Source organism: Hippopotamus amphibius, chromosome 2 (assembly GCF_030028045.1).
Source record: "Hippopotamus amphibius kiboko isolate mHipAmp2 chromosome 2, mHipAmp2.hap2, whole genome shotgun sequence".
NCBI classification, from domain to species: Eukaryota; Metazoa; Chordata; class Mammalia; order Artiodactyla; family Hippopotamidae; genus Hippopotamus; species Hippopotamus amphibius.
The window spans coordinates 36,645,001-36,657,500 of record NC_080187.1 but is presented as its reverse complement, the minus strand read 5'-3'; the positions used below and the strand labels follow the sequence as shown (position 1 = coordinate 36,657,500).

Sequence of the window (12,500 nt, the reverse complement as noted above, 5' to 3'; positions counted from 1 at the left end):
TGTGACCGACACCGGTGGATGCTGGGCTATGCCAAAACCAACAGGCTGTAAAGTACCTTGTTTCATGCTCCCAGCTGATCAATATTTTTATTTTCCAGGCTTGCCCAGAAATCTGGAGGCAGTATCACCTAACGGTAAGTAGAAACACCTTTTTTATTTTCCCCAAGACCTAGCCTATTTACCCTTCTCTGAACTGCTGACCATAAAATATAGACAAGCATCTTCTACTGGAAGATAATAAACATCTGAAGAGTTTTTGCACTGAGAAAGCAATAATATACTTTTTCTCTTCTCCCCTGCCCACTACTCTATCCTTTATCTTTCTGCTCTTAAAAGACTTTGATTGTTTTTATTACTCATATTATTTAATGATTTCATCATGGTATTTCTCAGTCTTCCTAGACCACATTCATTAAAGGGAAGAAGTATGCTAGGAGCAAAAAAATAGTAGTAATCCAGCATCTTTAAAATGTTGTATTACCTACAGTCCACAAGCATATAGTCCACACTATCTTCCATTATCATTTTTCTGGCTTTACTGAAATGTTTACACATATTTTTTAGTGAAACTAAAAAAAAGTTCCTGTGTCTTTCATATAGAACAATTCAACTGTCATATCCTTAAGCCCATCTTGACTTATTCAAAGTGTAAATGTCTGCTTAATACCATTCAAGTTATTTAAGTCTGTAGTTTCCTTTTAGTGTGATTTGAGGCTAAGTAGAAGCAGAAAACATATTTTGCTAAGGAATCAATTGGCTAATGTTCAATATTATGAAGTCAGTTTATTTTTAATATTTAGCTTAATTTCAATAATTCACCATAGGCCTACTAGTCATTTCTTTTAATATATTAAATATGCTGTGCTGAGCAAGAGACAACAATAAAAACTACTCTTGTAATTATATACCGTTATGCAGTATATTTAAAAGCAGTTCTTTAAAGTTTAACTTATTAAAAAGTTTTTATTTATAGGAAGACAATAAAAATAGAAAGGGCAAAGTTTTTACAAAACATGTCTTCTTACTGCTCTTGTCTTATGGAGTAAAAATAAATCAATAAGTACACTCAAACTATCAATGTTCCTATCACAGGCCCAAGAAGTACATCAGGTGGTTTGTTTTCACATTCTGTTATCACTGTTTAATTTGTTTGAAGATTCTCAGTAGAAAGCTGTAATTCCTCAACTGTCCTCAATCCCAAATTGGGTTTTGTTAAAAATCTTTAGTGTTATCCCCTACTCAAAAAAAATTAAAAAATTAAATAAATACATGCGCATGCGAGCGCGCACATGCCCATATACACACGTTACCCATATATGTTACAGATGTAATGCAAATAAATACATTATGTTTGTGTTTAGGTAATAATTTTTTTTATCCTAACACACTATGGTGAAATTCTTAGCCTAAATTTAATTGGAATCCAATTATGTATTACACTTTTCAGGATCACAGTCACTCTTTGTAACTGTATAGCAAGTTTTTCATCAGCATTTTTATTAAGTAATAGCCTAATGGATTTGACATTGTGTTAATTTTCCTTTTTCCCTTAAGTTAGAGAATTCCAATCTTGAAAACATCAAGTGTAGGAAGTACTATTTTAAAGCCATTCTTTTCATTATTTGCACCTGTATTCTTTTATATAACTGTCATAGGATAGAAATTAATGTCTAGTAAAACAGAGATATTTGAAGGTTTGTTTAATATTATAGCTTTTGAAAAACAAAGTATAAAATGAATAGTTAGGAAAAAAATAAATAAAAACAAAATGAATTTGCCTTCGGGGAAATTATGATATATTCTATCTATAGGATTAACAAAATCATTTTGAAAAGTTTGTCTTAATCTGTAATCCTGATTAATTTTTCAAAATAATATTGAAATAACTATTAATTCATGATATGAAGTTTAAATTAATAGTAATTAAGAGTTCACTGTGCAAGTATAAATACAGTTTGAGTATGTTTATAAACATGTACATCTATATCAACCCAGCTAAAATAAAATAGCTAAATGATTATACATGTAGGCAATATCCTAATGTGTGCAATTAAGCAATATTTAATCTTGAATGAAAGCAAGATGCATGATGAGTCTAGTCATCTTCAGCTCTTTTACTAGGCGATGGACTGCCATCTATTGACTCATAGTAGCCCTCACACATGAATGTAGCGTCAATTAGGGCAATGACCAAGTAATGAAGCCCAGGTTAGAACTGCTGTTATATATTCATTTAAACCAATCTTCTTAAAACTGGATATTTCTACACTTAATCATTGATTAATTTCTTTTTCTAACCAAAACATGCCTGTTTCTTACCCAAAATGAACTATGCTTTTTGAGGGGCGAAATTGATTTGTGTATCTAGTTTGGAAATGTTTACATTTGAGAAGTTTTCAATTATCAGTCAGTATAGAAGGACATTTACACAACCTTAAGTTTAGCTACTACAATTTAAGGTCTATTCAGGAATCACTTTTCTTTAAAAAAAAAAAAAAAAGTCTATAGGTTAAACAGAGTTTTATGTCTCAAACACATAAGAAAGATGATGAAGTTGACTGGTATAAATGGACCTGTGAAATCAAATCAAATCAAAAATTCCTTAACACATCTGAAATAAGAAAATTTAAAAAGAGAAATGTTCACTATTTTCAGCAATTTCATGAGGGATCAAATAAAGTCTCCTTTACAGCTTGTATATGAATAGAATAGCTTTTTAACCAGACTTGACTAGACTTCACTACATTAATTAAAAAAATAAGACCATCATTGTAAAGGATACATGCTAATTGAACTCTGCATCTATTTTTGTATATATGTATCCATATTATAACAACTATTTGACCATGTCATTTTTCTTTATATATTTTAATGGCTATAAAATTATATCATATAATTTAATGATTTTAGATTATCCATTTGGAGACCTGCATGGAAAAAAGAAAAACATATGATTTTTATTTAGCAATTAAATAATTTCTCCAAATAGTTTATATATTTACCTCCTTCAAAAAATGTTTAGAAAGTTTTTTAAATCTTCAATAATATAATTTCTGTTGTATTTTCAGATTTTGGTAAAGCCTAACTTTGAATATTCTTTTTCATCTTTCATATAACTCATTCTAGATAAAAAATTTCCCTCTTTAACTATTCAAGAAGGAAAGTCCCTTCCCCCACCCCCTGTCATTTCTAGTCTCATTTATATTAAAAATCCTAGGCCAAAATGGCCACCAACAGAGTTTTACAACCAACAGAATTTTTAACTAGTAGAGGCTATAATTTGACAAGCTTTGGACATTTTGTTAATCTTGTTTTTAATCTACTTACTTAAAAAAGTAACTAGAAGTTTGCTATTTGGGGGCCATATGTATTAAGAACCAAAAAGGACAATACATCTTTTTTGCTTAATTTTGCTCTTGGATTTCTTTGTGTGCATTGTTAAAATATGTTACAACCTACTACCTTTTATTTTAACTAAGAGTTTAAACGGAAAACAAATGTAACCTTTTTGGAAGAATTAAGTTTTAAATGTTTCTTTATACTTAATGTTTGGAATGCCTAGCATTCAAAAAGTAAAATACTTGCTTTCAAGGACATGGAGAGGAATAGTTTCCTTGTCTTCCTTTCTAGTCTAGGAAAGGCTTGTGAGCTGAGTTTACTAGTAATTAATAGTAGTCTTACCTGAACCAGTTGAATGCAAGAGTATATCTTATGGACCATAATTAACAATATCATTTCATCTTGCCGCTCAGTTTTCTCTCCTTAGCTGTAAACATGAATTTAGAAATGTGTTTTCCGAATTTTCACAGTACAGAAACGAATGTTACTCTCTAAAACATTTTCTGCCATAACGTAGAATAGGTAACCCTAAATGTCAACATATTTAAATTTACCCTTAGAACTGTTTCATAGTCCAGAAGGAAGGACTAAGAAAGTAGAATTTGATAATGAGGCAATACCTATCTATACAAAGGTCTTTATCCTGGAATTGTGATGTAAGTTAGGGTGGGTAACAATTTCCTACCCGACTAATACTAAAATAGAACATATTTTAATTAAATTAAAATGAGAAAAAATTAAGGAGTTTAAAAGAGTTTTGAAAAGTCAGCCTCAAGCCAGAACCTTTTCTTTTCATGGACAAAAATCTCTCTCTCATCCACTCGCGACACCCACCCCCACCCCCCACCCCCGCCTTCATTGAATATATGTTGGGAATCCTAAATCTCCTTCTGAGAGCTCCTTGGCTACATAAGCAGAAGTGCAGAACCCACAAGAACCCCATCCACACAGTAGATATTAAGTGATAGGACTTTCTTTTTTTTCTCGTGTGTGTGTGTGTATCTAAGGAAATAGAATTGGTTATATACTGCATTTTAAAATGTTAAATGCCTCCAAATAGAGTGAGAACTAGGCCTCATTCTATTTTAGAATTTTTTAAACCAACTTTTTCTTCATATATTTTTTTAAGGCTTGGCATACAAATTATCTCAAACTAAGACTTTATAAATTAATTTTGGAGGCTCTTATTTTGGTCCTTCAGTTCACTTTCCTAGCTTTCTTAAGAACTGGGTATACTCTTGTTTAAATTGTAGGGTTTTTTCCCTCTAGTGTCTTGAATCACTATAGTTAAATGTTGCTCATAAGATACTACATCTCTGTCAGGTTTTCAGAGTTTTCGTTTTTATTAAAAATGCCCTTAATATTAGAACACTGCTGAGGTGAATACAAGCATGCTCTGAGCATGTGGATGGTACGTGACTATTTTGTAGCACCTCAGGGCCATCTTCCCATTGTAGTACAGTAAAATACGTCACACTGCTTTCTGTTTCAAGTTCCTTTGGTATCTGAATAAAAAGAATTTTCTGAATAAGCATTGATAACTTATTTTCTAATACTCCATTTATGATAACAGAGATAGAAATACATTTGGACAGTGACCGAGGTTTTTAAAGATTTTTTTCAAATGGAAAACTTATGTGAATACTTTAATGTTTATTTAAACACTTACCTTGTTCTTAAAGAATTTAGTGTCAACATTTTGCTAATAATTTTTTAGTTCAATCTTACCATGTTTTGAGTTTAGTATTAAACATAATTACTACATTTATAGAGTAGATCAACTGATTTTTTTCACTGGCATGTTGGACCACATTTGCTAAAACTTATCATCGGAAGCAATTGGAAAATGCAATTTCAAAGCAAATGAAACCTGGAATTATCAATCTCAATAAATGAGATTCATTTAAAAATAAATACAATTTGCCAAATCATCAAAAAGCAATTTTCTAAAGCTTCTATAAAGGAAGGGGGAAAAAGTGAATGTTGTGAATTATAAATGCATATGTTATTTTTCCTCTCACATTGTTTCCTCAGACCTCTAGACACTGTGTGTATACAAACTTACTTTTGAATGGGAGTAGAATATGATTATTTAGATTTGAATATAGTTTATTTCTATTTATTGAAGCGCATGGGAGAGCCTTCATATTTTCATTCTGTCAAAGAAATATTGAAGTGTCATCCCTTTCAGAGAGAATGCCCAACTTATTTGATTTCCAGTATTTTAATGCAAAAATTAATTTGTTTTAAATGGGAAATCAATATGGCATATTTTGAGTCGTTTCTTGTTTTAATATATTTAAATAATATCAACTGCTTTATGAAAATAATTCTAATGTAGATTTAAGTGTTTCAGATAATCAAGCAGTGAAAAGTATGCAGCATTCGAAAATTTGAAAAAGATTCTTTATAAATGTTTTGGCCTAGAAACAGCTGTGTTTTTGTCATTTTCTAAATATCTTTAATGCCCCAATCACCCATCATTGTGATTTCTGTTTATTTTTTAGGTAGTACATGTTGCTGATAATAAACTAATTAAATATAAAGCTCTATTATAAACAGTAACTTCCTTTCTTCAATTGACAAAAAAATCCCTATGCTTGTTTGTATACCCCTTAGTGGCTGGGAGCAAAGTCTGTTATGTTTAAGACTTACATATTTACTATATGGGCTTCAGGTTTTACTTCTGTTTTTAAAATTTAAAGAAATACCTGTTGTGGTCTTTATTTTCTTACCTGTTAACAAATGTTTCTCCTGGGGATGATAGAAAGATAGAAAATTACGTTTGGAATTTTGCTACTCTCTTTTTTTTCTTTCCTCTAGCTATGTTCACCTTTACCTGCAAAGAAATTATAATTAGTCATTGTAGGGGCAGTTTCTTCTTGATGCTTAAATTTTGTGGTAATTCCAATTTCTAAGTATTTCTAATTTTAATATATATAACATTTAAAAAATATTTTCTTTCTTCTTAAAAAACACATACTTTATTCATATAATCCCCCCCAAAAAACTACATTTTTTTTTACTTGAAAGTCTACACTTTGAAATACTGTCCCCGTTATGACAAAAATGAATGTAAACAGGTAGCCTGAGAATTCTCAAGATTCGTGAAGTTTAACTCTGCACAGTATCTAACTGTATAATAAATTAGAGTTTAAAAATCTGAAATGTTGAATGGTGCCTATTCTTTGTCATGTTAAGTACACGTAAAGAGCACAGAACTATCAGGCAGAATAATTTTAGCATATTCAAGTGATTATTTCTCATATGTACTTTGAACGGATGATTCATGCATTCCTTAAATAAGTATATTCCAGGTGACCGAGCTTGTCATGATCTTCTCTGGACATTTCAGTGCAAGAATAAAAGTAAAGTATACTGGACCAATGATATTTGTATTAAGCATTCCTTTTAGTAGTCATGCATGTAAATGACATGGTAGATTACAATAATTCCTAACAGGTCTTAAGTATTTAGGAATCACTTAGTCATTCACAGTTATGATCAACCAAAACCTTTAAATGTTTTGGTCAATCATTTGACTAATCTGCAGGAAAAGACTCCTGAAAGAACCCCTTGACTTACTGACATGAACAGTCTCTCTAAACTAGTGTTATATTGTCTGTTATGGTATAAACTACAGTTGTAAACTTCAGTTGAATTAAGTTTAAGGTTTTAAAAACAAAATCTCTTAAATGACTAAAAGTTAGTGAATTACTAATAAACTCAGGTGAATTTTAGACTTGAAATTCATTTGCCATTTGATCCCCACATGCCAAAAAATCATGAGAGTTATATTTTTGTACATTTGCAAGTATTTTCTTCCAGCTCTGTTGAGTTCAGCAGTGGGCCTCTAAGACCAACAACTCTGGTGTTTTAGAAATATCAGAACTATTATATGAAGAAAAATGCTTCATGTTTAGAGGACATTGAAGCCAAAATATTTTTTTGGGTATCTTTGAAATTAAAATAGATCTTCACCTTAATTGGTGTGCCAAAACACTGGTAGATCACATTTAAAAAACAAGAATTATTCAGTGGGAATGTTCAGAAATCCATATTAGCTTTGTAAAAAAGAATTCACTGTGTGAATCAATTGGTAATAAAGCTATCCCAGTATTTTAATCCCTTTTTTCAAAAATCGTACAGAATTGAATCTGTTCGATAGATTATAAGGTCATCTGTATAATTTTGTAATATATCCATATCTATAAATACTCATTTTCCATAAATATTGTTTCTTTACATGCATTTGTGGATTACCCTACATTTCTTCTCAGGGGAACTAAATTTTGGACTGTTCCTTAACTTCGTCTGTGTAATAAAATCTCATTTCTCTCTTTCTTGGATCCCTCACATTTCATTTGTCTTTATACCACATTTCCTTCTCATTTTACTGAAGTCCTTAGAAAAATGTGCTATTAAATTGGGCTGAAAGGGCAGACTTATTTCTGAGGAGATTACTAGGGAATGTTTTTTATCATAATATAGGGGAAAGAATACCAGCTTTGGGATCAGACATTGGTTTAAATTCTGGCTCTTTCATTTACTAGATGTGCAAACCTAGTTAAAATATTTCCCTCTGAGATCCTCAGTTTCTTCATCTGAAAAATGGGTATAGTGCCTTCTAGGGTTGTTGTAAGTATACAGTGAGATAATAAATGTAAAGTACTTAGCATAATACCTAACACATAGCCTGTGTTCAACACTCTGTGAGCTCCAATACAGCAAACCCACAGATGCCTCACTCCTGTAGAGAGGGCCAGTGGACTAATAGCCCAAACTCAGATTGTGTGTTGTAAAATCTTTTATTTGCCTACCATGCGGAGATCCATAATGACCCCTTTACTGTCTGTCTCCTAAAAATGTTTCCTCCTTATAGCTATTGAAATTGAAATCCCCACAAGCAGTGTCTTGATGTTAAAATTATTTACCTCAATTTTCATTTTCTAGTTATTTATGTTTGTTTTCTTTCTAGAAATGTAGGTAACTTTTAATTAAACACAGCAAAGAAATTATTTTCTTAATTTGATTTACCTAAAAATCATTTTAAGAGTAAATCACAAACATATTTACTCTGCTTCCTCTCAGTGAAAATGACTATATAAAATGCATACCATATAAAGATATAATGATATCATTTTGAAGAAAAAATATTGTTAATAAATGTGTAATTCCTAAGTGGTAACTTCAGTGTCATCTGAATATAGTCATCTATCATAAACAATTATAATACTTTCTGCTAGGGGTAGAGGGTTTATGTTAATCAGATGAGAAATGAAACAAAATAGCATATCAGTTTTTTGCACTTGGTAAAACTGCTTCATGTGCCTTCACATGACTGATGCCAGAAACCAGCCTGATTTCACAGCAAAATGTTGAGTTACAAGAGCTTGTTCAGTTGTTTTGTAGTCTCCTACCCATATTCTCATATAGGTCCAGCAAAAAAGGCAACACAAAATTAAGCACTTCCTCAGTGGATGTGATTGGTATTCTTCCAAAGAGCATTCCTATTCCATGTCTGTTCCTTATTTTAAGACATACAGGAGCTAAGATGTAGCATATTGTAAAAACAAAAAAGCATTACTTCCCCCCTTTAAACAGGTACTTACAGCTGTGGAATTCTCTACCTTTGTGACTGATGGTTAAGAGTATTTCAGTAAAGTAAGTATGAGTGGGGTATGGGGAGGGGGAGAAGTACGTTGTAAGTCATGTGGAGTTATGGCAAAAATGAAAATCTCAGGGCTTATTTGGATCCCCTGTGTATTAGCTAATAAATATAATAAAGCTATGGTTCTGTTATTCTGCAGTTTTTCAGTGATAGTTTATGTGCACTTGTATGCAGAATATATAAGCAGATTTGAATATTTTAAGCACTGCATGTGGTTGTAAGATGTGTATTAATGTGGGTTCTGTGTTTTATAGTCTACCTCAATAAACATTCAGATAAAATATCCATAGATTCACACATGTATGTGTTCTTCTCTTTCCCTTCCCCCCACATCCTGTCTCCACGCCCTCCTCATCCCTCCACCCTACATCAAAGCTTGTGGTCCATTTCCATCCATGTACTAAAAGGTTCTTTGTAAACCAGGCCATTTGTCCATCATTGTTTGGGGTCCAAACAGTGGTAAGATACCCTGTCACTGATCCCGCGTGTTATGAATGGCAGCTCCTCTCCGGACAATTGGTGGAGGGGCCGAGAAATATTCCTGAGAGGATTATTTAACCTTTCAATTTAGAGGGCACAAAGCCTGGCTGATTAATGAACTTTCTGATGGGCGCCGATAAGCGGATCTATTTCTTTATTTCCCCTAAAAGTGATTCCTTCTCCTGTCCATATTACTATAATCTTAAACATAAAATGTGGCAAATAGATTAAAAAATAGCACTAAAGAGTTTATCTGGCTGGCAAACTGAAGGAGCTAAATTAAAATTGGTAATGACAGCAGTGGCTCAGCCTCATATATGGTTTTTAAATGCACTGTGTATTTTGAAGAGACTTATTCTCCAGCGCGACTGGTAATGACTGCTTTTGGTGCACAGTCTGGGCCTGGCTTCTGTTATCCCCACCCCACGCCACCCCCCCAAAAAAAATGAGTTGTGTTATCTGGATGGCTGCAGACACATACGCATCCCCCTTTCTCACTGCATGGGCAGACAAGGTCGATAGCATTACAAGGTATTTGTGGCAGTGCTTGTTTCAGTTTTCAGAGCTGCCAGTTTCCAGGCGGATTTGAATTACAAAAGAAGAAGCTGGCATGAAAATTGAAAGGTTTTATCGGCTGGTCTGAAGCCTCATAGCACATTGCTTATTTATGCAGTCCATTTGCGCCAGGAAATATAAAAAGGAAATACATTTTTAAAATAAGGCCATAAAGACTCAGATATGTTTAAGATGGCAAATAAAATATAGATACCTATAATATCTTTCCAGGAAACGATTTTCACTTAATGTTGCACATTACTTCAGAAGAGCATTTATGTTGCTGTCATAAATTTGTGCGTTTGTGTCACTATGTAGGTAGTCTCTGGGGATTAAGAAGGAAGCCTTTGCTAACTTACTTTAAAATTAAAATAGACGGAGGGATAGCTCTGCAGTTTGAGAGCTACATTGGAAATATTTAAATAGGGTGGTAAATTAAACTTAAACTAACATTTTTGCATTCCATGTAAAATTAGCTATGGCCCAGTGAGTAAATGCCACTACCTTTGGAGAAAATTGGGATGGTTTTTAAGCCATGAAGATTTGGAGCATTCAGGGGGTGAATTACTGTGATCCTTACTGTCTTGCATGTGTTCATTGTTCTCTGCTTACTGAGGTTTTCTTTTTTGTTGTTGGGTTTTTTGGGGGGTAGGGGTAGAATGTCATTTTCAAAAAGAAAAATCATAAATTAATAAATTTAAAAGCTCCTTTTTATAAAACTTATGCTTCACTCATTTTAGTCTTCAAATATTTTGTCGTTTAGATTTTTGCCTAACACTCAACATTGTGAATACATAACCTGGTTGGGAGTTATACCAACCATTTACCTGTATTCTTATTACTGTAGCATAGTTTTGACTTGAAAAAGATACAGTCATGTAACCCCTTACACTTTAGGTTACATAAAATGAAGATATAAGTATACAAACATACAGTACTTCAAGGACTTTGAATACTTAATGGTCTTACCACACTGGTCATTTGCAACCTTCAACCCACTGGCTTATAAAACTTAAAGAGTATCAGTGATGGGTGATGCTTTAGAAAGCCAGAACAGGGAGAGTGGGAGGGAGTCACAGGAGGGAGGGGATATGGGGATATATGTATAAATACAGCTGATTCACTTTGGTGCACCTCAAAAACTGGTACAAGAGTGTAAAGCAATTATATTCCAATACAGATCTTTAAAAAAAAAAAAAAGAGTATCCAAAAGAGGGATAGGGAGGAAGTTATGTGTACATAGGAAATATCGAATCAATAAAGCAACACTCTTTATTCTGCTGCAATTCAAATGAACACTGTTTTAGAACCCATTTACCAATAAAGCAAATTACTCTCTGCTAAACCATGAGAGATGCAATTTTTTGCAATTTTCATTTTCACCAGTGTCTGGTACCTTTCTCATGTTCTCATGACCCGGACTAATTACTTCATGTAGTTTTTTTTTAACAGAGAAAATATCAAAAGCATACACGTCTGCTGCATGCTAATAATGTGCTGTACATTTTTTCATGAATTTTCATAAGGATTTTTTCTACGTAGCATGTGTGGCTTAATGATGTAATCACCCGATAGACTAGAAAATGCTCCAAAGGAGACGTTCCGGTCTGTTGTGTACATAATACATGTTTCAAAAATCTGCCTAATTAAGGAATTACCCAATGGATTGGGAATCTGTTGGGTACATGACATAGTTTTTTTAATACACAAAAAATATAGGTATATCATCATATATGGTACTTTTAATGGCATTTTTAGGATGTAGGGGAAATTAGTAGCAATGTCCACTGGAATACAATTGAATTCTTTCTTTTTACTGAGGAAAAAAAGAGCTTAAAAATCTTCATAAAGGAAGCTTTGTTTTAAAATAATTTCAAAGCCTTTAAATTGATGAGAGGCCTTCTTCCCCTGAATTTCTCAAAGGGAAGTAATACTGTGAATATTTGTCAGAACAGTATGCAAATGGAAGGCTTTGTCCAAAACCATGGATGGAATAGACCTGGAGTTCAGATCCTAAGGTGTGAGGGCCCCCCCCAGAAAAACACTGAAAACAGAGGACAAGACATTAGCCTTTGTAAATCTTTGGTCATATGGGATCATTGTTTTTGCTTTTTCACAGACTCTGCTTTGGTTCAGTTCATTGCAAAACTATTTGCCCAACTATAAAATTTCTTCTTTCAATTTCTTTAGGCCCCAGCTGTGATTTTCCTTGAATATGTACCAGTTACATTTCTGTTGGCATTTGTATTGTGAACAACACGAAAGAAAAGGGAGGGCATCTAATCTTTCCCTGACCACTTTTCTTTCTTTCTTTTTTAAGATTTTATTTGTTTATTTATTTATTTTTAATTTTATTGGCTGCGTTGGGTCTTTGCTGCTGCGCACGGGCTTTCTCTAGTTGTGGAGAGCAGGGGCTACTCTTCATTGCAGTGCACAGGCTTCTTATTGTGGTGGC

General features: G+C 32.9%; 1 protein-coding gene across 6 annotated transcripts in view; it reads left to right on the top strand.

Moving 5' to 3' along the window:
* Positions 1 to 12,500, top strand: part of ZCCHC7 (zinc finger CCHC-type containing 7) — a 280,220-nt gene that overhangs the window by 215,581 nt on the left and 52,139 nt on the right. For all 6 annotated transcript variants that reach the window (XR_009051465.1, XR_009051466.1, XR_009051464.1 and 3 more), the window contains exon 6: positions 99 to 134. Coding sequence is in view for 3 of the 6 variants with exons in the window: in XM_057723552.1 (XP_057579535.1) it covers positions 99 to 134 (36 nt within the window). In the remaining 3 variants the exon portion in view is untranslated. The remainder of the gene's footprint in view (positions 1 to 98; positions 135 to 12,500) is intronic.